Source organism: Pyricularia pennisetigena, chromosome 2, assembly GCF_004337985.1.
Source record: "Pyricularia pennisetigena strain Br36 chromosome 2, whole genome shotgun sequence".
NCBI lineage: Eukaryota > Fungi > Ascomycota > Sordariomycetes > Magnaporthales > Pyriculariaceae > Pyricularia > Pyricularia pennisetigena.
Genome location: NC_043741.1, coordinates 2,469,387 through 2,496,136, shown reverse-complemented (window position 1 = coordinate 2,496,136; position 26,750 = coordinate 2,469,387). Strand labels below are relative to the sequence as shown.

At 52.9% G+C, this 26,750-nt stretch overlaps 9 protein-coding genes across 9 annotated transcripts; 6 read left to right on the top strand and 3 right to left on the bottom strand.

The window, feature by feature from the left end:
- Positions 1 to 446: 446 nt before the first annotated feature.
- Positions 447 to 4,837, bottom strand: PpBr36_00681 (uncharacterized protein; the record flags this gene model as incomplete). Its single annotated transcript, XM_029887872.1, has 9 exons — positions 447 to 494; positions 564 to 2,504; positions 2,643 to 2,727; positions 3,744 to 3,771; positions 3,836 to 4,175; positions 4,253 to 4,444; positions 4,538 to 4,564; positions 4,664 to 4,683; positions 4,762 to 4,837. The coding sequence occupies 9 exons, from the start codon at positions 4,835 to 4,837 to the stop codon at positions 447 to 449; spliced, it is 2,757 nt and encodes a 918-aa protein (XP_029750691.1).
- Positions 4,838 to 5,754: 917 nt separating this feature from the next.
- Positions 5,755 to 8,080, top strand: PpBr36_00680 (uncharacterized protein; the record flags this gene model as incomplete). The annotated part of the gene is made up of 3 exons (XM_029887871.1): positions 5,755 to 5,962; positions 6,084 to 7,819; positions 7,910 to 8,080. The coding sequence occupies 3 exons, from the start codon at positions 5,755 to 5,757 to the stop codon at positions 8,078 to 8,080; spliced, it is 2,115 nt and encodes a 704-aa protein (XP_029750690.1).
- Positions 8,081 to 9,021: 941 nt separating this feature from the next.
- On the top strand, positions 9,022 to 10,281 carry PpBr36_00679 (uncharacterized protein; the record flags this gene model as incomplete). The annotated part of the gene is made up of 3 exons (XM_029887870.1): positions 9,022 to 9,329; positions 9,531 to 9,772; positions 9,836 to 10,281. 3 exons carry the CDS (start codon positions 9,022 to 9,024, stop codon positions 10,279 to 10,281), a joined length of 996 nt encoding a protein of 331 aa, XP_029751424.1.
- A 470-nt stretch (positions 10,282 to 10,751) lies between these two features.
- PpBr36_00678 (uncharacterized protein) lies at positions 10,752 to 12,803 on the bottom strand (the record flags this gene model as incomplete). Its single annotated transcript, XM_029887869.1, has 1 exon — positions 10,752 to 12,803. One exon carries the CDS (start codon positions 12,801 to 12,803, stop codon positions 10,752 to 10,754), a length of 2,052 nt encoding a protein of 683 aa, XP_029751425.1.
- Positions 12,804 to 13,450: 647 nt separating this feature from the next.
- Positions 13,451 to 14,761, top strand: PpBr36_00677 (uncharacterized protein; the record flags this gene model as incomplete). The annotated part of the gene is made up of 2 exons (XM_029887868.1): positions 13,451 to 13,793; positions 13,860 to 14,761. 2 exons carry the CDS (start codon positions 13,451 to 13,453, stop codon positions 14,759 to 14,761), a joined length of 1,245 nt encoding a protein of 414 aa, XP_029751418.1.
- A 709-nt stretch (positions 14,762 to 15,470) lies between these two features.
- Positions 15,471 to 17,395, top strand: PpBr36_00676 (uncharacterized protein; the record flags this gene model as incomplete). The annotated part of the gene is made up of 3 exons (XM_029887867.1): positions 15,471 to 15,519; positions 15,578 to 16,420; positions 16,542 to 17,395. The coding sequence occupies 3 exons, from the start codon at positions 15,471 to 15,473 to the stop codon at positions 17,393 to 17,395; spliced, it is 1,746 nt and encodes a 581-aa protein (XP_029751419.1).
- Positions 17,396 to 17,660: 265 nt separating this feature from the next.
- On the bottom strand, positions 17,661 to 18,706 carry PpBr36_00675 (uncharacterized protein; the record flags this gene model as incomplete). Its single annotated transcript, XM_029887866.1, has 3 exons — positions 17,661 to 18,155; positions 18,258 to 18,516; positions 18,669 to 18,706. The coding sequence occupies 3 exons, from the start codon at positions 18,704 to 18,706 to the stop codon at positions 17,661 to 17,663; spliced, it is 792 nt and encodes a 263-aa protein (XP_029751416.1).
- A 1,009-nt stretch (positions 18,707 to 19,715) lies between these two features.
- On the top strand, positions 19,716 to 21,046 carry PpBr36_00674 (uncharacterized protein; the record flags this gene model as incomplete). The annotated part of the gene is made up of 3 exons (XM_029887865.1): positions 19,716 to 19,781; positions 19,881 to 19,945; positions 20,167 to 21,046. 3 exons carry the CDS (start codon positions 19,716 to 19,718, stop codon positions 21,044 to 21,046), a joined length of 1,011 nt encoding a protein of 336 aa, XP_029751417.1.
- Positions 21,047 to 22,112: 1,066 nt separating this feature from the next.
- Positions 22,113 to 24,798, top strand: PpBr36_00673 (uncharacterized protein; the record flags this gene model as incomplete). The annotated part of the gene is made up of 2 exons (XM_029887864.1): positions 22,113 to 22,634; positions 22,744 to 24,798. The coding sequence occupies 2 exons, from the start codon at positions 22,113 to 22,115 to the stop codon at positions 24,796 to 24,798; spliced, it is 2,577 nt and encodes an 858-aa protein (XP_029751422.1).
- Positions 24,799 to 26,750: the final 1,952 nt, after the last annotated feature.

Sequence of the window (26,750 nt, the reverse complement as noted above, 5' to 3'; positions counted from 1 at the left end):
ATGGAGCCTATAGGGGGCGGGGGAAAGAGAAAAACAATGACCAGGGGAAAGAAAAAGTCGAATAGGCCGACTTTGAGCTTGAGCCACTAAACCTCATGGTCAAGTGTCCCTGCATTAGCCATTACATAAAGCTCACGTTTTCACGCAAAAGAGAAAGCGATCAAAAACACTCAAGGACCAAGTCTCTATTATCATTCGATTCCTTTGTCTCTTTCGTCTTCTATCCTCCCCGGCTTCCCTGCCTTTGCTTTTCTGATGCTCGTACACGCGGAAGCAGACACGCCGTCCTCGAGGGTCAGCGAGGCACGGGCTTGTTGCTTCCAAAAAGTTTCGCGCAAAGAAAACAAGATACCGGAAGATTTAATACATATGCTGGCCACGGTTGAATGAACAAATGAAAAGCAAAAAAGGGCAAGTTGTCTAAGCTCTAGTTTCGGTTTGATTGATCACGACTCAACCTTCAAGCTCTGTAATCTGGCCTCGGTTTGGATGACCTGTATAAGTAATAAGGAATGTTGTTAGTCACTGTACTACCTGATGATCAGTAAAGGGGCATAACTCACATCAAGCGCCTGCTGCACTTCCAAGACTTTCCTGACCTCACTAAGCCAGTCGCGGCTCAATGTCTTGGCCCATCCTTGAAGCCCGTTGACCTCCCTCGCGGCGTTGTCCAGGTCGCCCTCCTCGAGGAAAGCCTGGGTGCGAGAGAGCACGCTCTCAACGTCATCACCATCTGGGTCCGCCACGCTGCCGTTGTGGCTAGGCTTCTTGCGGAACATGATCTTGCTGAGCACCAGGCTGCTGGCATGCGAAGCAACGCCTGCATCGGCTGGCAGAAGTGCCGCCTTGCGGACCTCGCCGGCAACGCGACGGAAGCGCTCGATCAGCTCAGCGCGCGTGGGGATGCCGTGCTGGTATGCAGACGGGTTGATGGAGGCAATGGCTGAGTCGACGACAGGGTCGCCAGCAGCAATCTCCTTGAGCGCCACCAGCTCCCTGATGAAGGGCCGAGGGGCGGCGAACCCAGTCGAGGATGCGCCGGAATCCAGGCTGGCACGGACGGCCTCAACGGCGACGTGGAGCTGCTGAGTGCGCTTGGTTTCCCAAATAGCGTCGCTCCAGCCCGAGGTCAGGCTGTCGAGCTCCTTGACGGCGTTGCTGAGCGACTCGAGCTGACCGAGCCTGCCTTCGCGTTCAGCCTCGACGCGCTGCTGGATTTCCTCCTTGAACTTGCGCTGAAGCTCAACCGCCTGCTCCAGGAGGCTGTTGTTCAGCTTCTGCTCGGCGATCTGCCTCTCACGCTCCGTCATGGTCTTGATGCGCTCGTTGAAAACCTCCTGAACACGAACCATCTCCTCCTCAAACTCCTGACGCCATCGCTGCTCCTGCGCAGTCATGTGGGATTCAATGCGCTGGATCAGCTCATTTGCGTTGGATTCTATCCTGTCAATGTTCTCCTGGACCCTCTTGGCGGCTTCCTCCTCAACCGCAGCCTTCATGGCCTTGATCTTTTGGCCAAGCTTGTTTGCTTCCTCCTTAGCCTTACCGATGGTCGAGCCGTATCTCTCATTGGCGCCGTCGGCGTTGATGACAGTGATGATGTCATTCAGCATGTGAACCAGGTCCTGAACCACAGGCTCGGTCGCGTCGGGAACGGCGAGCGGGTCGATAGGAGACGCAGGTGGCCAGCGCGAGGGCTCGTCTACCTCTGGTGGCTTGAAATCATTCACAGCGGGTTTCACGGCCGGAGCACCCAGCTGAGCAGGGATGATGGCCTCCTCAGCTGCAGCGGTGGCGTCGGAGATGGAAGCTTTCCTCTGAGCCTTGGACTTTGTCGCCTTCACAGGCTCCACGGCCTCTGCAACAGCAACGGGCTCAGGCTTGGGTTCGGCAGCCAGAGCCTTCGACACAGCCGCGGACTCTTTGGGCTGTTCGACCTTCGCAGCGCTCTTGGCATCATTGACAGCGCTCGACTCACGCTTCGAAGGTGACTGCGTGTCGGCAACACGCCACGAAGCACCGCTCTGGGCGGGAATCTTGACGCTGCCATCGGGGTCCCGAGCCCCAGGGACACGCTGGTGGGAGGCGATGGTTGGGAACCGCTTACGGAAATCCATCTCCTCCAAGTACAGCACTGCCTGCTCGCCATAGGGAACATACTCGGTGAAGAAGTCGTGGAAGTTGTCGTTGACACGAGAGTACCACACGCCGCCGCCGAAGGCAAGTGCGCCCAGGATTGACAGGGTCAGCATGTAGTTGCGCAACCTTCGGAAGAAGCCTCGCTTGCGAGGTGGTGGTGGTGGTGGAGGAACTGCCGTCGTCGTCTTGGGCGGCTCTGGAGGCGTCAAAGGAACACTGTCAGCCGGGATCTGGGCCTCCTTGACGGCGGCTGGGTTCGCTGGCGGGGGTGCAGTGCTCGAGGCTGCTGTCCTTGTTTCCGAGGCAGGCAGGACGACGGGCTGGGGAGCTTGGGAGCCCAGCTTCTTGTCGTCGGAATAGAATCGCTACATCGGATCATAAGAAGTGCAGTGTTAGCTAAGTCGCTGGCTTGCTTAAGCTGTGCAATTGACGCGTCGCAGGGGACAGATAGATGGATCAAAGCTGCGAGGAGCTTTCTTCATCACGCGAAATACAGTACATACCCTTCCGACGGCCAGAGCGGGCGCAGCCTGCCATTGGCGGCCAGCGACGGAGGCAAGTTGCCTACCGCCGGGCCCCCTCACGGATCTGAGCGAAGTCCGCAACATGGGGGAGTGTGATGAGCAAATCCGGCTCTGTGGTGGTGATTTGGGGGTGGATTGGAGCGAATACAGCACGTTCAAAATCCGAGTCGGCTCTCACTCTCCAATGGAAAGCTCCGGTCAATCAAAATCGATTGCGAGTTATCCCGGGCACGCACGGGTGCTGGGCACGGAAAATCCTCGGTAATTCCCGGCCAGCAACAAACGACAGGGATATAGCACCAAAAACCACACGACGCGACGTCATTGTTAGGTACCACCAAAATAATTATTGTTGTAATAACTACCAGAAACAAAACATGTATGAGCCTAGGGTAAGAACAAAAAGCTCTTTTGGAACAGTATCATAGCAATTCTCCTTTCACCAGAGAGAAGAGCAGAATGAACACCTGACAAATCCAAGGTGTTTACTACTTGTGCGATATCGGCAACCTACGTTGCCTTGATAAAGTACGAGTACTAGACTAGACGTCAATGCAATATACTCAGAAGACCCTCTGGTTTTCATTTATCCCAAGACATCACTAAAGTGAAGGCGGAACAATCTGTCTTCTTTTCACCTCCAATATCATGTTGACAGACAGTAACTTTATAACTATGTGTGTACAGTAGTAATGTCAAAATATCACCGGCTTTCGTTCATGTGATGATGCCAACAACATCTCAGGAAAAACCCAACCAGCTGTAGGAGGTAGAGAGATCGAGAGAAACTAACGCGATTTAGTGAATGCGTGATGAAAAAGATAGAGAGAGACAACAGAGGAAAAAAAAAAAGAAAAGAAACAAAAACTGAAAAGGCTATTAAAAAAAGGCGGTTCACAGAAAAGCATGCTGACGACACCCTGAGAATACACATGCCCATGCGTCGTCCACCGCAAGTACCTACTAGGATGCCAAACAGTGCACGATACGAACCCTCCGCTTTAACAGATCGTGGGGCATCCCTTATTCCGACTAATCCATCTTTGAGCAAACACGAAATCGATATGTGGCAAGTGTTACGCACCGGTGACATCAAGCAAAGCAGCCCCTGTGATCACCCACCAGAACATCAAACCACCATGATCGCACACCGAAGGCCATTTAGCACGCACAAGAACCGTTGGTTTGTGTGTTGGCACCCTCAGGTGGATTTAGGCTGACGCCTGCACCCCGACCTGGCCTGGCGTGCCTGGGCCCGGCTTGGTCCAGGGGAAGCTTTTTCGCGATGGCAGTGAAAAGATCGCGCACATTCTCTGCAGTCTTTGCTGATGTCTCGAAGAACAGCAGGCCTGCTTCCCTGGCATATGCCTCGGCCTCGGACGTCGGCACTGCCCTTTTGTCCGGCTGCTCCGTGACCAAATCGAGCTTGTTGCCTGCGAGCGCAATAATGATGTTCTCATTTGCCTGCCTCTGAAGCTCCTTCACCCAAGCTTTCGCCTTATCCAAAGATGCCTGTCAACCCCATCCAACGTTAGCCTGTGCGCGAGACGATTGTGAGGTTCAGGCCAGAGTGCATCGTCTGCGCATACAGATTGTGTAATGTCGTATACCACTACCGCACAGTTTGCATTCCGGTAGTACATGGGAGCCAGAGACTTGTATCTTTCCTGGCCAGCTGTGTCCCAGATCTCAAACTTGACCGTAGTGTTCTCGTCGAGCGAGATAGTCTGTGTTAAAAAGGCGGCACCGATGGTGGATTCTCGGTAAGAGTCAAACTGGTCCTGTTGATGATGAGATGATGCGTCAGTGATCATGATGCTGAACAAGAGATATGCGCAGTGAACCAGACTGTAGGTAGCATAAAGACCACATACCTTGACGAACCGCAATACTATAGAACTCTGATATGGAAATCACGGTTAGTTCATCGTTCCCTGAGGCACATCCAAGAAAAAAAGAAGAAGAAAAGGAGGAAAAAAACACCACATCCCCCAGCATACCTTGCCAACAGCCGACTCGCCTAGAGGTTTAAGAATATTAGTAATTCCATAAATACCAGAGTCCATCGGATCCGTGGAGATATGCGATCGAAACTAACCCAACAGCACCAACTTAAACTGCGCAAAGCGGTTGTTGCCCATGCCGCGGGCGCCGGGAGGTCCTCGTGAGGCCATGGTGATTCTGTAGGGAAATAAATGGAAATGTATGTTCCTCCGCGCAGTGGTGACGACGACGATGGTGGCGAGTCGGAGCTTTCGATTTTACCGACGAAAACGTTGTACACCTGACTGACGACCTAGAATGACTTGCCGGCGAAAGTCTGTAGGTAATACAAGATAGCTAGGTAGGTCAAAAATTAGATCGGAGTCGGTTGTGGATGCGGACGATGAAGCTGTTACTGGTCAGAGGTGTCGTCCGTTTGTTGGGGATGGAAACGGCAGTGCTGGTGATGGTATCAAGCATAGAATAGCTGAAGAGGCTTGGATTGGCTATGGTTGGCTAAACGCTCGCACACGTCAGTCTCAGGCGCCGCACGGAGGGAGGGTGGATGAGGCGTCGGCCGCCCGGTCATGCTGCAGTTGTTATGTAAGCTGTTCTCTGCCGCGGGCGAGACCTCCACTTAATTAATTAATGCCCAGTCAAACAAAGCAGCGCGATTGCATGACCTTTTTGGTAACCCACGTGAAAGCGTTTAATCAAGATGGTCCGTGCACAGCCCTGAAGTACCGCACCTGCCTAGGTACGTACCTTAGTCAGAGAGGAAGGGAGGATCACAAGCTTGACCCTGGCCGATGGTGACGAAACACACCAGAGCTCAAGTCGCTGTAGGTACATACATGTACAGTACATGCTTGGACGCCCGCCTGTTACATCAAACAATCTGGCCTTCAACCGCCCGCCCACATGTCACTGGCTGCTACGCCATCACCAATCGTTTTGATCAACACCGCAACTTGCACAAGTCACCGACTGGGTCGGTCAGGAACTTACAATCAACTGGCATTCACACATTTGGCCCAAGAACAGTGCAGCTGGTAATTATCAAGACCGTTGAACCCTGCTCAAGAACGAGGCCCATTTGCACGTCAGGATGTCGCTTCCTTATCGTGACATCAACGTCCATGCGGCGCCGGATTCTTACACCTTTACCTCGCCGTCGTCGCCAAATGCCCCAGCTTTGACCATCGACCGTCCCACAGGAGATATTCGTCTGACTGAGGGAAATGCACTTTCCGGGAAGCGTGTTCAGCGGGTTTCCAGCATCGCAGGTATCCTGGGAATCATCAGTCTCCGACTCGGTATGTCGGCGATCGCAAACAGGCGTCCTCATAATTGAGCCACGACGACGTCATCTTGTTTCGTGACAAAAGCGATATGCCTGATGCTGTTTTTCTAACACACTTTTAATCTTCCCTGCAGATAAGTATGTCATCATTATCACCAAAGCGCAGCCGGCAGGCCGTCTCAAGGGTCACATGGTCTACCGGATTGTCTCGACCGACCTTCTCCCTTTGCGTGAGCGCCAGATTCGCGATGCCGAGGAGGATAGGTTCCTCACCCTACTTAGGGCGTTCATAAAAGACAGCCCCATGTACTTTTCGTACTCTGTCGACCTTACCAACAGCTTCCAGCGCCAGTCCCAGCACGGCAACAATACCCCGCTATGGATGCGCGCCGATGACCGCTTCTTCTGGAACAGGTTCGTGCAGACGGATTTGATCAACTTCCGCTATACCGGCTCGCGCGCCAACCCGGGCGCCCAAAAGGATGTCGACCCTTTCATCCTGCCCGTCATGTTCGGCATGCTCGAGATCCACAAGACACACTTCAAAAACACCCCCATTACCCTGGCTCTGATCACCAGGCGCTCTCGCTTCCGTGCGGGCACGAGGTATCTGAACCGGGGTCTTGATGCAGAAGGTCATGCCGCCAACTACAACGAAACAGAACAGGTACTGGTCATGAACGACAGTGGCGATGGCATGGGCGGCTTTGCGGGCAGCTCGGACATGCAAAGTGGAAAGATTGGCGGTGCCAAGGAGATGCAAATCTTTTCATATGTTCAAACGCGAGGCAGCATTCCGGCTTTCTGGGCCGAGGTCAATGCCCTCAAGTACACGCCTAAGCTTCAGGTAAAGAGCATTGAATCTGCGTTGCCTGCCGCTGCTGCTCATTTCAGAGAGCAGGTTCAAATCTATGGCGACAACTATCTTGTCAACTTGGTGAACCAGAAGGGTCGCGAAAAAGCTGCGAAAGAGGCTTACGAGGAGGTGGTTCAGAGGCTATCTGCATCTTCGACAAAGGAGCGTACGGTCGCCGATCAACGGACGGACGAGAAATTTCACACAATCGAGCCGACCAACGCGCAGAACATATTTGACCGGCTGCATTATATCTACTTCGACTTTCATGCAGAGACAAAGGGCAACAAGCTCCACCGCGCTCAACTTCTCCTAGATCAGTTAAAGGATGTCCTGGAGGCCCAGGGTTACTTCTGTGCAACGGAATCCGCGGCCTCGGCTCTTGACGGCAAGATGGAAGTACGGACCTACCAGACTTCGGTTGTCCGGTCCAACTGCATGGACTGTTTGGACAGGACAAATGTTGTACAGTCGATTCTCGGCCGTCACAAGCTCGACCGGATGTTCATCAGCTTGGGACTCATGGCCGAAGGCAGGACATTCAAGGATGAAGACCCTAAGTTCGAGTTCCTCTTCCGCAACCTCTGGGCTGACAACGCCGATATGGTGTCCAAAAGCTACGCCGGGACGGGCGCTATGAAGACGGACATGACACGGATGGGTATTCGTACCAAGGCCGGTGCGCTGCAGGACGGCAACATTGCCATTACGCGGTACTTCAGGAACAACTTCCTTGATGGGCCGCGCCAAGACAGTTTCGACATCTTCCTGGGTGCCTACCAGCCTGCCGCAGCGGCAAACATTGGCTCAGGGCTAATCTTTGCCGACCGGAGGCCACTACTCATCCAGGCTATTCCATATATAATGGGCTTCAGCAGCTTCCTCGTCTTCGTTGCTCTGTTCACAAAGAGGATGCCCGATGCGGCGGTCATGCCGCTGCGCTTGTTTACCTTGTTCTTCTTTGCCGTGGCTGCCTGGTGCGGATATTTTATCATCAACAACGGCATATTATACGTGAGTTTTTCTCTGCTTTCTTCTTTCTTGTCACTTCGGTCACATAATTAACGCAGATGGTTTGAATTCTAATACTTTGATGCGATGTAGGTCAACTGGCCCAAGCTGAACCCCCGTCCATGGGCTCAGGAGGGTTACCAGGAGACCATTAGCAAGGTTAGGCGGGACAAGATCATCGGGCCCTTTGTGGCGAAGCACGAAAGGGGCCTCAGCACAGCAAGGTATATTAGCGCTGAGGAGGGGAAGAAGAGAGTCGAGTAGGATCGAAACACCCAACAAATTGCACACTTTGCACGGCTTTCTTTCTTTGTAGTGAACTTTTTGGATGGGTATGAGCATAAACGTGAGAGCAGGTCAGAACCCAACTACAAAAACTATATTACTTTAATCGAGATTACTACTATTGACGTAGCATGGCAGCAAAGTGGCCCTGTAATTCGCTATAGGCGTGATGTCTTGGTGGGCTATGAGTGTTGCTCGAGGTCTCCCTACGAGCAATGCCGGAGCAAACAGGGCCTCACGCTGGGCCTCCTGGTGAGTTCAAGGGTAAATCACAGAATCTTGAACACGGCAACAATGCTTCACCGTGGCTGATGGAGCTATCGTGAATACAGATGACATGCCAGGTTCACAATCTGATGAGCATCAGACCCCACTCCTGATGTATGACAATCTCATCATCTGCCTTCCTGATTTCTTGACAAACATAGATGGCGTGTGAGTGACTAGTCAGCATGAACGCAAACAATGTCATCGCTTCGTTTGCCTCTGGGTTCATCAACGGTTGCAACATTGTTTTTTTTTTTTTTTTTCTTTTTTTTTTTTTGCCATCCAAAGTAGCAACCTGTCAAAGGACAATCCACAATGCAATCCAACACAGGGGCTCACGTCTAAAATACTGACAAACTATGAGCTTTGGTCCAAACTCAAGGGATTACGTGCGATGATTCACGCTACCTCACGGCGGCCACGTCTAGGAATTATTCACAAAGTATAGGTTACTACACGAAAGAAAAGAGAGTCCACGAGTTGGTCAAAGTCACAATATACTAATTCTCTTCTCACGACTGCTCTTCTCCAGGGACAAACCCCCAAGAGACTACGCAGACTATGAAGATTCCGGCCAGGAGCTCGCTGATGGTTGATCGCATTCTGTCACGTACCCTTACATTTGTCTGCTGAACCACTGATTCCAAGAATCCATGAGGCGCAGAAAGTCTCGACACCTTCCTCATAATGGACTTGGGTTGGCATGTCTCTTGCTGCTGGGTTCGTACAAGGTCACACTTGCCAGTCCTGTATCAAGCAGGCCATCCTGCATGCAGTCTACCCTCGGTCTACCCACACCTGTGGCCTCCGGACTCGCGATCGTGGGCTATCGTGACGGCGACGTCGGCAGGCCACTCCAGGTTCCATACGGCAAGGTTGCAGTGACCGACGGAGACAGGATGCTGTGGGGGTATTGTAGGGAGGAACGTATTGGCGATGATGCCTGTAGGCTTGCAGGTGCGTGTGTGGACAGTCAGGGGTGTAGGGAAGGTTGCGCTGCTGGAGTAGCGCCGATAACAGCGCTTAGCACGTGGGTAGATGGAACGGAGATTGCTTTGTCAAAGTGGTAAGCTGCCAGTAACATCTCGTCAAAGCCCGTCTTGCGATGGAGACCCTTTGTTGATATTGGGATTATGATGTTGACGATATGAGGACGCCGCAGCACGAGTTCATACTCGAGCATCTGCACGACGGCGATATGGACACGCCGAGACGGGGCCGCTTTCACGAGCCTGGGGTGCGGGCCGACCGCCACCACGGCTCACATCCTGGAGAGGCCAATCCACAGAGTCTTTATAGGTCAGGGGACTTTTACGGCTGTCCTGGTTGAGACGGGCTATGAGGCTGCCCAAGCTACGGAAACGGGGGCTCCTGCAAGTGGTGCTGAGAGTTACGATGCTATTGGTATGACTTGACTATCGAGGACGGTTCTAAATCTGCTGTGATGTTTGCTAACCAGGGATATAGAGACAACATCAACGATAGAGATCGTGAAGACAATCCAGACTGATTACCCGACGCCTCAACCACCACCACCACCACAAACTCCCCCGGCTCCTCCTCTTGCGTCTCCGGCCATAACAGCGTCCCCCACAGGGTCGGATCAAATATCAACCCACCCTTCACCATCATCATCGAGACCAGCACCATCTGCGACAGAAACGCCTGCTACAACTACCACTTCAGCTGCAGCCGAAAGCACCCACGGAGGCGGCCTTGCTCTTGGGCAGATCGCCGGCATCGTCGTCGGCAGCACAGCCGGTGCCGCCCTACTAGCGCTTGGCGCCCTTTACGTCGCCTGGTGCCATCTGGCATCTCGCTTCGGTATGGCCATGGCATCCATTTGCATGACGCTCCGTCAAGCTCGTCCTGCTCCAGCCGCTGCTGCCTCTGCCCATCCTGCGGGGCCGTGATTTGTGCTGCAGCGAAACAAGGAGAGAGGTGTTGGTGTGAAATCTGTCGGGTGGTCGCTTACTACGACTACAACACCTCCTCCTTTTTTTTTTCTTTCTTTCTTCTTTTGTTACCTTTCATTCTTACCTTCTTCCTAATACAAGGGTGCCGATCATCAATGGCGCATTCCATAGTTTCATACTATATTGGGCGTCATCGAAAGCGGATATGTGTAATGGTGGATATCAATGCGATACACGCCGAGGAAATAAAATTAGGGAACACACTCTGCCAGGAAAAATGCTCGATTTTGAAAAAGGCATTCCAGTCCTATTTGCAGGCGGAAATTAGATACAAATCCCAAGCTTATCGTACCATCAAACACGGCCCGAGATGGAGTCAATAATAGAGTTCAAGGGGGGAAAAAAAAAGTAGCTGAATGATAAAATAAAAAATCATAGAATAACTGTTACATCCAAAAGGCCAGTCGCTATGTTGCCTTCCCCTTGGCCATTTTTCTTTCGATCTTTCTCCTCTTCTCCCGCAACTTTTCGGCCTCGGCGTCCTTCTTGTTATTGCTGTATGTCATCTGCTCAAACAGCTTTCTCTTCTTCTTGCTCAGCATTCCCTTGGCACGCTCTAGATCCTCGGCCTCCTCCTTGGCCTTGCGCTCCAGCTCCTTGCGCTTCTGCTGCTTGGCCTTGGCCTTGGGGTCTGCCGTCCGCTTGTCGGCCTCTGATGCCTTGACGGACTTGCCAGAAAACTCGGCCTCGAGCTCTTTTTGTCTTTGCAGCGCCGCCAATGTCTGTTCCTCATCTTCTGATGCGTCATCGACCTCGGCGTCTGAGAATCCACCAAAGCCTGCGTCGGCCTCCTCGTCCTCCTCGTCGTCGTCATCGTCTGAGCCGGCAACGTCCATCTCACCGTTTTCAATGGCCAACACAGCCTCATCTTTGTCATCATCATCAGCATCGGCACCGTCTGCTTCTTCTTCGTCTTCGACATCACTGTCGCCCTTAAGCGCCTCTGCTTCCGTCTGCTGTTCCTCGAGCGGCACCGTCGGATCGTATTGACCAGCGCGCGCCTTGACAAAGGGACTCAGATGCGGGGGCAGCTGCGCGCCCGGCGCATACTGGTTCGGCTCCTTGAGCTCCTCATCGTTGATGCTGTCCCAGACCCACTGCGGCTGAACGTATATCCTGCCCGGCACACGCCCGCCAACCTTCTGCGACGTCTGGTTATCCTCGCCCTCGTCATTGTCAACCGCTGTGACAGGTGGCCGGTCCACAATTTGATGTGTGATGGTTGGATCCAACTCGTTGGTAGTGAACGCGCCGTCACCCAGGACCTCATCCCAACCAATGCGCTTGCAGCCAAAAGCACGAAGTATGAACTCTAGAGCCTGACGAGGCGTCTCGCGTGACAGGTAGATGGTGCAGTTAGCGAATAGCTGTGAGGGGTCGGAGGTGCTGTATGAGGGCTGGAGGAGAACGTCGCCACCGGGAGCTGCGGGCTCGAACTTGTCGATGGCGTCCGTAGCGATCGTCTCCGATTCGCCTTCTTCGCCATTGGTGATGGCCTTGGGCTTCTCGTCCTCGCCACTCTTCAACTCCTTGACAAGCTTGTTGACTTTTGCCTGCAGCTTCGGGTCAGGTGTGCTCTCGGAGGTGCCTTCCATGATGGCATCTGGTTTTGCGCCGTTGGATGCCAAGCCAGCACCCTCGAGCGTGAATGCAGCCAGATCGGCAGCCTTGTCGTCCTTGGAGGCATCGAACTTGGGCGGGTACTTGAGTCCAATCGAGGTGTACAGTCTGAAGTTGACAAAGCCCAGGAGGGTCATGTAGAACTCGATAAAAGTACCCATGATTCTAAAGTCGATATCGCCCACAACCCTCTGGTTGAACTTGTACGGCACCAGCCACAGGATATCTTCACCCTGGATGTTGGCCTGGTAGTAAATGCCCTTGATGGAAAGGAAAGACTTCTGAAGGCTGTGCGACACAATGAGGTAGTGCTGGAACTCGAGGCACAGTCTCTCACATCGCGCAATCATCTTTGCGGGCACGGATGAGGTGGCCGGAAGGTTCGCAAAGAGGAACAACATGGATAAGCAATCATCCAGATCCCTCAACGCATCCACAAACGTCGGGTACCGTTCGCGAACGACATGGTCGAGAGTGTACCGAGGCTTTCCCGTATTCTCGGGCCTGGCAGCATTGACCTCGAGCCTCTTGGCGTCCGAGACATCACCGCGGCCGAGAGCCCGCGAGATCTTCTTCTCGAGTACCTTTTGGTCGCGGAACTTGGCGAGCAGCGGCTCGTGCAGCAAGTACTGGATGTCCTTGGTGTAGTAAAAGGTGGTGGAGGCGGTCGCGGACTTGGAAACCTTCTTCTTGTTTCGGGGCTCGCGCGGGTAGATACCCTTCCAGATGCAGAGCTTGCGGAAGTCGGGGAGGCTGATCTGCAGCTTGCGCACAGCCTGGGTACGCGTGATGTAGTTCTTAGCCGCGCCGGACTCGCCTTTCTTCTTTATTCTGCCCATTTTGGCTTAGGTGTTGCGGACAAGCCGTGGTGTGTTCTGGGTGTGCAATTGGATGATTCTTGCTGTCCAAAGCGAAGGTGGACGGCGGAGAACTTGGAGCCCGTGTCGGCGCAGATGTCCTCTTTCGCAGCGCGAAATGTCGGTGGTGGGGCACCAACTTTTTTTGACCCGAAATTTTCTGCCTCCAGACCAGCAGCAAAATTTTGACCGCTTTTTGAGGGTGCTTAATCGATAAGGATAAATGGACAAGGATCCATCTTCTTGCACAGTTGTGGGGTAGTCGGCGACGACGGTAATATTATTCAGGTCGCAAAGGTCTCTTCGGTAACCAACCAATCCTTACTTGTCAGCGACTGCCGGCCTTGGAATATAGCAAATACTCAACCCTTTTCCTGATGTTTGTGCCTCTTGCCACTTGATGTTTATTGTTCATGTACTGCTTGCAGAAAGTTTCACAGGCATGACTGAAATTTTCTCCTAGCCTTGCGGACTTGGTCTAGCAGTAGGTAAATACCCGTGTAGCAGCTCAGCGATACAGGCGAGTTATATCCAGAATCCGCAAGCGCAAGAGGCACAATGCTTACATGATCTATCGGCATTGTTGACCTCATTTTACGAATTAGAAGGGGCTCACATCCACTGGCTACATGTTTAAAAACCCTAACCCGCTCCCCGATCTCGGAACCCCCTCCCGGTGGCGTCAGGCATATAGAAATTGGAAGTATGCACTTTCGCAGTTGCAAGGCATAATCAAACAATTTCAGAAATCAAACAGACCTCTCGAGACATGCCCCTCAGCCATGTCTCGCCTCAAGGTTGCTGTGTTAGATGATTACCTGGACTCTTCGAGTTCCTATTTTGGGAAGCTCGACAGCTCTATCTTTGAGGTGACAACATTCAAAGATACATTGCCCCCTTACAGCGGCCCAGAAACACCAGCTGAGGCCAAAGATGAGCTTGCCAGGCGTCTTGAGCCGTTCTCTGTCATTTGTACGTGAAACTCGCCTGTGCTGTCATTGTCCAGTTCTCCCCGACTTAGTATACATACTACCGTAGGCACTATGCGGGAGCGTACACCATTCCCAGCTGAGCTTATCAACCGCCTTCCAAACCTGAAGCTCCTCCTAACCACTGGCGTCCGCAACGCCTCGCTCGATCTGACAGCCTTACGCCAGCGCGGGATCCCTGTGGCCGGCGCCAAGGACAAGAAGCGCGGCAAGCATGACAGCAACGCCATTACCACAGGGACGGACTCAACGACGGAGCATTGTGTCGCCATGATCATGGGTCTCGCGCGCGGTCTAGTCAGGGACCACAACGCCGTGCAGGCTGGTCTCTGGCAGACGGGCTACGCCGTCGGCCTATCGGGGAAGACGTTCGCGACGCTGGGGCTGGGGAGGCTGGGAACTGCTGTGTCGCGGATCATGAACACTGCCTTTGGAATGCGCGTTATCGCCTGGAGCGAGAATTTAACGCAGGAAAAAGCTGACGAGCAAGCCAAGGGGGCCGGCTTGGCGGTTGAGAATGGGGATGGGAAAAAGACCTTTGAGGTTGTTAGCCGGGAAGAGCTTTTCCGGACTGCAGATGTGCTCAGCATTCACCTTGTCTTATCGCAGAGGACAAGGGGGCTGGTTACGGAGAAGGATTTGTCGTTGATGAAGCGTAGCGCCATGCTGGTCAACACTTCAAGGGCAGGATTGGTCGTGACACAAGATCTGCTCAAAGTTTTGGAGAATGGCGCAATCCGCGGTGCTGCGATAGACGTCTTTGATCTTGAGCCTCTACCGACAGGAGATGTTTGGAGGACAACCAAATGGGGTGAAGATGGGCGCAGTCAAGTTTTGCTTACTCCTCACATGGGATATGTCGAGGAACAAACTCTGCGAGACTGGTATGAGATGCAGGTTGAGAATATTTTGAGATGGCACAACGGAGAGGAGCTGCTCATGCCTCTATGAATGTTGAGCGAAGTACGGACGGTAATTTTATGACATCGACTGCCCACTTGATCTGGTATAAGCAAAAGCCTCAGAGCTTCCATTCTACGTGTCAAATAATAAATCGATCTCTCTGCCTGGGTCGGCTAAGGTACCTCCATGCCGCGTCTTGCCTGACGGTCAAGTGCTGTCGGTTCTATGTTGGCTTGACCAGCCTTGGTCCGCATTCGGACCTCAGCGGCTCCTGCCATTTCACTTTCACCTCAGTTGTCCACACAACCTTCCTTCCTTGTAGGCATCAGCTTTCACCCATACAACCAGAACCTGACCGCTTTCCTAAGCCCAAACAGCCCACAGTCGGGCGAGAAAAAACAAGAAAACTGCCACAAACACTCTCCGCCCTGTCGCTTTGTCACCGGAGCTAACTACCTCGACTACCTGCATGATTTTACTTACAACGGGCAGTGCACAGCCCGCATTCAGGCTAGCCAGTGCTACCCAGCATCATCATTTACCACTGCTTTGTTGTTCCACCACAATCTGTGAATAGTCAATTTATTCTTAACTTTCACAACCCTACCTATCTACCCGGCTACTCATCCGTCAACCACGGTCACATCTCTGGAGACTATCGGCAGGCTGTACTGCCCTACTCTCTCTTCTGTGAGAGTTAACTCGGGCCCAATAGCAGCTTGTTCCCACGAGTTTCCGGCGCTTCTCTTCCAAAGCAATGGAAGAATCGCCAGCAGAGCCTTTCCCGGCTCTTAGTGGGAGTGAAGGTAACCATTGCTAAATATATGACCTAGGCCAAATATCTGACATGTTGTGGTTTCTTAGCTTATGAGTCTGCCATCATAGCGGCGGCAGCTGCAACCCCACTAAACTCTTTGCCTCCAAGCCCAAATGACCCTCAACCATCCTCATCGGCCGCCTCTGTGCTCACTTCAGGACCCAGTCCTGAGGGTCCTGGCGTGGAGGATCACGCAGCGGCGGAGAGAGACAAACATGTTCCACCTATCAATCGCTCGAAATTAGCGGATCTTATTCGAGCGGCTAAACAGCTTCCCGACCGGCGGAGCTTTTTGGGCAAGAGACTGCCCGATAGGCCGCTCGAGGAGTCCGGGAAGCTGCCTCATCGACCTGCTAGTGAAGACTACTGGAAGCGTGGTGATGAGCTGCTCCCATGCCTAGCCAACGAGAACGGTCAGTCACTAGCCAAGCGCTCAAGTGCGATGCGTGATCGTGGAGGTAGCATCAAGGATCCAAATTATGGTCGTCTTTCACCTCCAGGCGATATTGAAATGCGCGATTGGAGGGATAAACGTCAAGTTCCTGGATCAAATGAGCTTCAAAGCAACACAATTGGCGGTTTCCATCCCGATCGCTTGGCTATGGTGGCAGAAGGTTTGGGCCAAGAGCTGGAACCAAGTCCTCCACCACTGATTTCCAAGTCGGCAAAAGGGGCTAACATGGAGCCTCTTCGACGCGTTCGTGGACCAAGGGGTCATGGGAAATCATCCCAGACACATGTCCATGATGCTCCCATGGCCAAAAAAGTCTGCGTCAAACGCGAAATCAGCCTGTCAGCTCTTCAGGTTGACAAACCACGTGTCGCCACTAACAGCGTCTCCTTACCAACAACCAGATTATCCATAGAGTGCCAGAAGAGAGGCTTCAACCGTAAGAGACCCGACAGATAAATCACAGCATCACATGCGTCTTGGATTTGCAACAATCGGTTGCTTCGATGCTAGATGTTCTACCCGTGTCACCATCAGCTAACGTGTTGCTCTGCTCACAGCTTACTTTCATGCGGCCAAGCACGAAAATGATACATGGAGCTGCTCCGTCAGCGTTCTGAACAAAACAGTGACAACAGAATCGATTTACGCAAACAAGTGGATTGCCAAACACGAGGCAGCCCTGATGGGCCTCAATTTAGTCCGATGTCTACCACATGGAAAAGTCAGCAGTGGTAAGGAGCCTAGATACCACCTGCGTTCTGCAGGCATGGACCCTTTGGCATCCCGAGGGGCATCGCCTGCACCACAGCAGGAACAGCTCCTAAATCGACCATCCACCGCCGAGCCTAGGCACAACCTGCGTTTTGCAGCAGACGCGCCTGCGCAGAATCCCTGCTACAACAGTTCCAGCTTTCAACAGCCTATAGTACCAACTCGAATGTCTGAGCCTATTGCTGGTGGTTCTCTGGGTCCCATTGATTTTCAGCCCTTCTCTCTTCCTGCTTCGAACCCTGTCGCACTTCTACAACTGCAACACAGAGAGCAGCGCGTCCGACAAATCGAAATGTGCGTCGGTGCCTCGATACCTTGGGCCTTCAGAGAAGACGACTTGGCCGTGCAGGCTTTCGTAACAGGGCTCCACCTAGGAGAAGGGAAGATACATACAGCCCAAGTACAGACCATGGTGGCTATGTCTGGTTCTAACACTTATCGCGAGCGGTCCCCGCTTCGTGGTATTGGTGTGCCCAATGCCAGGGGACGCGCAGATACGTCGAGATCCAGGGAGTCACCTCGTGCTCGTTCCCAGTCACCCAAATGGGAGACGAAAGCAGATTCTAGCGGTTCTGCGAGTAACTTTCGGGGTGACTATTATCCGGCAGTTGAAGTGGATCGGTATAGACAAAACTACTGATGCGAGATCCGCAGACCCATCTCAACTGTCTGCTTGCCGTTCGCTCCATGTGCGGTACTGCTTTGGCTGAAGTTGGCTTTCCAACCTGGCCTGGTTTCTAAAAATTCCCGTGTTGAGTCGTGCGAAGCTCTTTTCTTGTTTTTGTACCGTTTTTGGTGATTTGATTGTTTGCGACAATTAACGGCTCTTTTCTCCAAAGCCAGAAGAAGTTGTGATTTCTACATAACAATAAACCCTTACAGCAATTCCAGTAATATGCAGACACTCACAGTCTGCTGGACATGCGGGCTGCGCCATCTAGCCTCACCACAACGCCATTTAGCATTGAGTTCTCAATGATATGCCTGACTAGGCCTGCAAACTCGTCCGGTTTGCCGCCCCGTTTGGGAAACTCGAGCGTCTTCTCCAACCCGCTACGGACCTTCTCTGACATTGCAGCCGTCATGGCCGTCTCAAACATGCCCGGGGCAATGACAGCAACCCTGATACCGTGCCTAGACAAGTCGCGAGCCATGGGCAGGGCGGCCGACGCCAAGGCTCCCTTGGAGGCTGCATAGGCCGTCTGGCCCATCTGACCGTCAAAGGCTGCCGATGAGGAGATCATGATGACGACTCCGTGCTCGTTGTCAGGACCATCGGGGGCGGCGGCTGCGATATGAGGTAGGCATTGCCTGACGAGGTCGATGGTGCCACGAAGGTTGATGGCCACAACAAGGTCAAACGATTCTAATGAAAGTGGGCTTTTCCTGGAGTCCAGGATCTGGAGTTTTTTTGTTTTTTTTTTTATATTTATTTTCCTAGCCGTCAGCTCGCTGTATCAAAATAATGAAAGAAACGAACTCCACCTCAAGGAGAGTTTTACCAGTCCTGGGAAGCCCACGCCGGCGGCGGGGATGACGCCACCAAAAGGCTTCCCGGTCTCTCTAACCCATGACGCGGAGCCCTCGACGGCCTTTGCTATCGACCCGGAGTCGGTGACGTCCACGGTGAAGAAGCGGGCCTTGTCGGCACCGAGCTCCTTGACCAGGGTGTCGCCGAGCTCCGGGTTGATGTCAAGCACGGCAACGTTTGCGCCGTGGGCGACGAGGTCTACGGCGCAAGCTCGGCCGAGCCCGGACGCGCTGGTTGGGATGAGTTGTTCCAGTTAGCCAAATGCCTTTTCGTCATCGTGGTTGTTGCTCAATGGGAGGGAACAGGGGGGCTTCTTTGCATGTATTTGGGTTTGACATGTGATACTCTTCAGGGAATTCTATTCATGAATTAAGTTGCTTACCCGCCTGAAATGACAAATGTACGACCGGAAATTTTCATCTTGTGAGAGAACAAAAAATAAAAATAAAAATAAAAATAAAAAAGTCTACGGGTAAAGAAGTAGAAGTAACGCAAAGACTCAAGTTGGATGCGTAATGAGGTTAGGATGGTTTATGGGAATCCGGGACGTTTGATCTTGATCAAAGCATACATTACCATGGGTTACCAAGGTACCTTAGCTCGAGCTTACTTGTACTGGTCTTGCTTGTCTATTCCGAGACGGGGCGTTTGCATGTGGGGGTAAATTCGAGCCGAGTTGCGTCTGGGGAAAAAGACTGGCTGGGGAGGGTGCCTCGGCATCGGACGTGCTGCATACACTAAACTCTTCAACCTTAGGTAAGTCAGGACAGGAATCATATACAAGGTACCTTGCCGAAGCGGCGAGTCCGAATATATTCCTCGCACTCGATGCAGCTCTATGCGTGACTAAATAGAATTTATATTTAGAGTGTAGAGCCAGATGCAGGTACCCCTCACATCGATCGCTCCAGGTCACATTCAATTAAGCAGGTAGACTAGTCTAGAGCATTTGTTGCTAGTGGAGATGTTGATTCTGCAAAAGTCTAAGCAGGCTTTCAGTACCTCATAGCGCCTTGATCATCACGCGACTGCCCCAACTCAGCCAAGCTAGTGCTTTGCTTAGGCCCCCACTTTACCGTTTCCAGCCAACTCCGAGACCCCGGTTGTTGCTCGTGATGATACCGCCCTAAGGCTCCATTCCATGTTGGGCCATTTTTTGAATGACGACAAAAAGTCCCTTGGGTCGGACTGTTCACCTATACACATTACTTTCTAACCCCGTTAACCTTATAGAGTACCACAGAACGCAGGGTATTCTATATTTGCGACTACAAGCTAGAACCCGACAGTTCAACGACGTCAAAAGACCCATACGTATACGTACCCGCCGACTTCCGTTTTCCCCGACTGAACCGGGCAAGTTTTCCAGCCGAACAGATAAGCAAACTAGGAGGGCGGGCAATTGCCAAGGCACAGAAGGCCGCCCGCCATGGCTAGGCCGAAGAGATCTAACTCTGCGGCGAGTGAAGAGAGCACGGCGACGGTTCGCGATCAGGTTCGATAAAAACTTTTCCCCCCTCGCCAGGGTGAACTCGGGACGGATGCAGAGCCAAGGGGAGACTGTGCACGGGGCTGACAAACGCGGAGTGAACAGGAGTTGGGGAGCATGTATGACTATTTGGCCAAGATCATCCTCCTAGGACCCAGCGGGACTGGAAAGTGAGTTGATTGCTCTTCTTGGGATTGCTCTGGGATGGCGGGGCTGCATGGGGTAGGAAGCGTAGACCTCGTGGCGCGGCAAACTCTGGGCAACTGCGGGAAGCCCTTGTTCACACTTTCTAGTTCCAAGAACCATCGGCCCCCGTGAGACGGGGAATCTACCGATATGCAGCGAAATTGAATGGCAAGTCACTGACAGAACGCCAACCGCAACAAATCAGATCCTGCCTCCTCCACCGCTTCGTCAAGAACGAATGGCGCGTCCTCTCCTCGCAGACAATCGGCGTCGAATTCGCCTCCAAGATCATCAAGGTCGGCACAGGTGCGCGCCGCAAGCGGATAAAGCTGCAGCTGTGGGATACGGCCGGCACGGAGCGCTTCCGATCCGTCTCGCGGTCTTACTATCGTGGCGCCGCCGGGGCGGTGCTGGTGTACGACGTGACGTCGCACGCATCGTTTGACGCGCTCCCCGCATTCCTCAACGATGCGCGCGCCCTGGCGAGTCCGAACCTGACGCTGCTGCTGGCTGGCAACAAGGTCGACCTGGCGCAGGATGACCTGATGGCGTTTGGCGATGATGCGGACGAGCCGCCGCAGTCGAGCGGGGCCAGTCAGCTCTCGAGCAGCTTCCCCGCGGGCACGAGCGTAGCGAGCAGTAGCTCGGCGTGGGGTGGTGGTGGCGGCGCCGGCCTCGGCACGCAGATGAGAGCGTCGACAGCGCCGGATGGGAGGGAGGTCGGCGCGGCCGAGGCGAGCCGGTGGGCGAGCGCTGCAAGGATCCCCGTGGCCGTAGAGGTGTCGGCGCTGAGCGGGGATGGGGTGGACGACATATTCGCACGGCTGGCGAAGCAGATCCTGACAAAGATCGAGCTCGGCGAGATCGACCCAGACGATCCTATGAGCGGGATCCAGTACGGTGACGCGGGTGTGTCTTGGGGACCGGGGAGCGATGTTGCGAGCATAAAGAGCAGCATGACGGGGGATGATGGAGGGGGCACGAGGAGGCGGCGGGGTCGGGGGAGGAAGAACGTCATGGCGTTGAGAGAATGGGAGGAGGTCTTTACGCTCAATAGGGGAAGGAGAGGGGCAAACTGTTGTTGATGAGAGGGAGGGACTTAATGGCTCGGATGGGTATGGGTTTCTTTCTAGGCTTGGAGGGTGATTATGATGATACCTTGATATTGGTTCCGATTTGACAGGAACCAGAGCGGTGTTTATTTGACTTACTTATATTTACCACTAATAATCCTACATCGACCCTAGATGGGGCTTTAACATGTGTACCTCTGTTGATCGAGTCCTAATATTAACTGCCGAATAGAATCACCTACCCTGCATTACCAATGGGACTGGGTCTATTGCAGCCTCACTACTTTTTCACTCAGCCTGTACCTCAATACCGGCCGATGGGCCCGCATACTAACAATTTATGCTGCTGTAATTTTTTTGAAGCTTACATGCGGAAACAATTCAACATGTTTACTATCACCACATCGAATACCCTTGTGCATTTACGATTTTGAATTGGGGATTAAGGACAAAAAACCGTCTAGATATTCTAGCGGAACGCATCTCCCCATTGACTCTGGTCAAGGATAAGGGATCGGGGTTTCCCAATCAGGAAAAACGGACTGGTCCCTGCCGAGATGACGGCTGGCTTAGGAGCCCCTTTGACAGCATTCGGAATGCGCATTGCACGGGTTTGACGACTTTAACGGCGTCAGGAGACGATTTGTTCTCCACTCCTGCCCCGTCTTCGGGGAACCTCCTCCCGTGCACATCCATGTCCTCGGAACCTTCTCCAATGGCAACGTCAAGTTCTCCAACAATATTCGTGCGGGGAGCCGCACTGCAATGGAGCGCCTATGGCTTGGGGTGGAAGCTTAAATAACACGGATCCCAGCTTCCTCTGTTGCGTGGGCGTTTTTAATGGGAGAGAAATGTTTCGCTGTCGTTTTCATATTCCATCTGCGCTCAATCTGTTTGCATTGGATTTCATCCCACACAAACAAAGCTGTTTCAAGATACGGCTCTTGCCGCAAAAAAAAAAAAAAAAGCCAAGCCGAACCAGGCAGGGAGTTTGGTTCGCCAACCCCACCTCGTCCCGCGTTACTCTGCCTAGAAAGACCAATAGACAGTCCAAGCAAATAGCAACTCAAAAGTCAAAATGTCGCCGATCCGAACCATAACACCAATCAACAAGAACTGGGAGTTTAAGCAGGCCGACAAGGACGGAGCCGAGTTTCTCCCGGTCGCCCAATTCCCCACCAACGTTCACCTCGACCTGCTGCACCACAAGCTCATCCCGGACCCCTTCATCGGCAAGAACGAGCTCGACGTGCAGTGGATCGGCGAGGCGAAATGGACATATAGGACAACCTTCTCGGCGCCCAAGGTGTCACCCTCAGGCGATGACGGAGTCAGGGCTGTCATCGCCTTTGATGGCCTCGACACCTTTGCCACGGTGCTGCTCAACGGCAGCCAGATCCTCGTCACGGACAACATGTTTATTCCCGAACGAGTCGACGTGACCAATGAAATCAGGGAGGGCGAGAACGAGCTGGTCATTCACTTTGACAGTGCCTACCTGAGGGGCTGGCAGTTGGTTGAGAAGTACCCCGATCACAAATGGGGTTGCTGGAACGGTGACGTATCGAGGTTGGCTGTCAGGAAGTCGCAGTACCACTGGGTAAGTGGAGCCGTCTATTTGCTACGTTGCAGATCTTGCCTCGAATCTTGATGTTCTGGAGAAAAAAAAAAAAAAAATATTTGCTGACTTTGGACTTCTTCTGCTGCAGGGCTGGGACTGGGGCCCAGCTTTGATGGTCTGCGGCCCGTGGCGTCCCATCACCTTTGAGATCTACAATGGCAGAATTGCAGATCTATACGTTGAAACAGATATCCCAGAGAGCTTGGAATCGGCCAAAGTGGTGGCTCACGCCGTGGTAGAGGGCAAGGCTGATAGAGTCAAACTTGAAATCTCCCTTGACGAAAATGTAGTCGCCACGGAGACAGTGCCCGTTTCTGACTCCGGAAACACCTCAGCCACCTTCCATGTCCAGAAGCCATCTTTGTGGTACCCTGTCAGATATGGAAAGCAGCCGCTGTACACTGTCAAGGCAACACTAATTTCTGGGGAGCAAGACTTTGACACCGTCTCCAAAAAGATTGGCCTAAGGCGAGCAGAGCTGGTCCAACAAACGCTTAAAGACCAGCCAGGCAAGAGCTTTTTCTTCCGCATCAACAACATCCCCGTCTTCTGCGGTGGCTCTGACTGGATTCCCGCCGACAACTTCCTCCCTCGCATCACAGCACAAAAATACCACGACTGGGTCAAGCTTGTCGCTGACGGTAACCAGTTCATGATCCGGGTATGGGGCGGCGGTATCTACGAGGAACAAGCGTTTTACGACGCCTGCGATGAGCTGGGAGTCCTGGTCTGGCAGGATTTCATGTTTGGATGTGGCAACTACCCTGCCTGGCCTGAAATGCGCGAATCGATTAAGCGTGAAGCTACAGAGAATGTCAAGCTGCTCCGTCATCACCCGTCTATCGTAATCTGGGCTGGCAATAACGAGGACTACCAATACCAAGAGTCAGAGGGCTTGACCTATGACTACGCAGACAAAAACCCGGACAACTGGCTGAAAACCGACTTCCCTGCTCGTTATATATACGAGAAGATCCTGCCCGACGTTTGCGCGGAGCTGTGCCCGGACGTCTACTACCACCCAGGCAGCCCCTGGGGCGACGGCGTCAACACCCACGACCCCACCGTCGGCGACATCCACCAGTGGAACGTGTGGCACGGCACGCAGGAGAAGTACCAAAACTTTGACAAGCTGGTTGGCCGATTTGTGTCCGAGTTTGGCATGGAGGCTTTCCCGAGCGTCAAAACCATCGATGCATACTTGCCACTCGGCAAGAACGATCCGGACCGCTACCCACAGAGCAGTACCGTCGACTTTCACAACAAGGCAGACGGCCACGAGCGGCGGATCGCACTGTACCTGGTAGAGAACATGCGTTATGCGCCCGACCCGCTCGAGCAGTTTGTCTACAGCACGCAGCTGATGCAGGCCGAATGTCTGGCCAGCGCTTATCGGCTATGGAAAAGGCAGTGGAAGGGACCCGGGCGTGAGTACTGCGCCGGCGCGCTGGTGTGGCAGATCAACGACTGTTGGCCCGTTACAAGCTGGAGCATCGTAGACTTCTACCTCCGGCCCAAACACGCCTACTACACGGTCAAGCGGGAGATGGCGCCATTGAGTGTCGGCATGACGAGGAGGGAGCACAAAAAGGCCGCTGACAAGTACACGCGAGTCAATATCAAGACCAAGGTCCTTATCGAGGCTTGGGGGAGCAATCTCCGGCTCGAGGATCTGACTGTTGACGTCGTGCTGAAAGCATGGGACGTCGAGACGGGTGAGGAGACTTTCAGCGAGACGGTCGAGAAGGACTTCGCTCTACCCGCGAACCAAAGCACCGAGATCCTTTCACGCGAGGTGCCCGTGAGGAAAGCTGGTGACGAGGGTAGGACGGTCTGCGCGACGTACCTCATCGACCCCGAGGACGGGCGGCAGCTGGCACGGTACGTCAACTGGCCCGAGCCGCTCAAGTACCTGCACTTCACCAAGCCAGAGAAGCTCATAGCGGAGCTGGTAGAAGGCGGCAAGTTCGTTGAGGTTAGCGCCGAGTATCCGGTGAAGGGCGTAGCTGTCGAGTGTGAGGATGACGAGGTCGTGTTTGAGGACAATTTGGTCGACATTGTTCCCGGTGAGATTGTGAGGATTGGTGTTAGGGGTGCGAAGGACGACACAGTCATCACGACAAGGTATTTGGGTATGATTTAATAGCTGCTTTGGCTTTTGTGAACATTGCGTACGTCTCCGAAAAATGCGAAGCCTCAGTTTCCTCAATGTAATCATACCATAGGTCTCCTGTCTTTGAACATCCATCCGGCTTAGCGTAGTTCATAACCAAAGGGGCTGGCGCTAAGTTAACTCTAGATCTAGCGCTGGAGATACCTCATACCTGGTAGAAGTGTTTTGCTTTGTGTATCCTATCCATTTCTACTCATCCTTATAGTAACACCATGGATGGTACGTGGCAAGGTTTTGGAAGCCTTTCACACAGTACGGCTGCGAATAGTTTCTCTTAGTGGTTAAAAGTGTCCCTTTTCTGCTAACACGGCTCCAGGATGTCAGAGCTTTGCCCAACAACTGAAGCGGCTCCTACAGTGACCGAACCGAGGATTTCAAGATTGTTTGGTTCAGAAAATGGTAATCAAGCTGGGATAAATATTGGGTAAAAGTGTCTTTGAATAGGTTTGAATACAAATCTTTTCTTTTTATGATTTCTGGATCATCTCTGCGGACTGACATGCTGGTCAGATCAGCGAGTGCTGTCCTGGCTCTCGTGACTTATTACTCTGCTGAAGATCCAGAATCAGAAGAAATGCGTCAAAATAAGGATACAAGACAAAGTGGTGTCGATCAAGAAGCATGCCACATAAGGTCCGATGTCCCGGGTATTCCCGTCGAATCTAGGCCCGCTGGTTGTTGCGCGCAACCTGAGCTGCCGTTGCCGCAGTAATGACTCCGCCGGCAGCCTGGACCGTTCCGAACACGGCCGCAGCGCCGTAACCTCCCATAGCTGCGCTCTGGAGAGTTGCGAAGAGCGAAGGCGCAACGACGCTGCCAATTCCGCTTTGCACGGCGGCTGCGATACCTCCTAGAAAAGCAGCACGAATGTGACCATCGTTAGCCGATGCTGTATAACTATCTATATATTTTTGCGCGTATTCCTAAGAGTATATATTTCTATGAGACCATCTGTCGTGATATCACTAACCTGCTATAGGTCCCGATGCACCGAAGCCAACGAGACTCAGGGCCGGGAGGGCAACTAAAGCCGGGGCAAAAAGCATGGTGATACCAGCTGCGCCAACAGCGATGGCAGTTTTGCCAGGGCCGCTTGGGGTTTGTTGAGGCGTCTCGGGTCCAATCTCGGCAGAGTTTGTGCCACCTTCGCTGTCGGGGTCGTTAATAGCATCGACTACATCATCTTCTTTATAGCTAGCCTGAAGGAAGGCATCCTGAAGGGTCTCATCCGCAGAATTGATAGTAACATCGATGTTATGTCCTGCCTTAGGGATGTCATCTTTCCCCATGTCGTTGGAATTCTTGTTGCTGTTGTCGGCTGGCATTACAACGATGTTTGTGCACGCCTCGGAGACCTTGATTCCCAGACTGACGGCAGAACGTTTCAATTTGAGGAGTCAATTATTAATGCTGAGATTGGGTGGACATGAAAACACTCTTGTCGCTGTGATGGTGGGCGAGCGAGAAGGAAAAGCTGCTGACAAGGTCAACCACGAGTGGGTGTTTGTCTCTTCAGATTTCACTCTGAATTTTTAAAGGATGTGATTGAGCCTGACTTGCAAGCAAAGGAAATGTGAGTTTGGCATTGATGCAGACAGGACTTCAAGCTGTACGCAAACTCCTCTGACTGCCTGCTTAACCAGCGAACACCTTCAGTGAACTCTCGATTGGCTGCCTCGATCATCTTTTCGCTGTCTGTATTACATGTGCATGTTTGCAGACAATGTCGTGCCAGCTGCAGACCAGACCAACATTCGAATGCACATCTAGCTCAAGCAAGCATCTTACAAATCAAAGACACAATGCAGATAGGGTGTGGTGTGAGTGAGAATCAATATGTTGCCCATGAGCGGGTACCACAGCGCTCGATTAACCATGATATCTACGGTAGGTAGCTTTGATGATAGCTCATCTTGTGCATC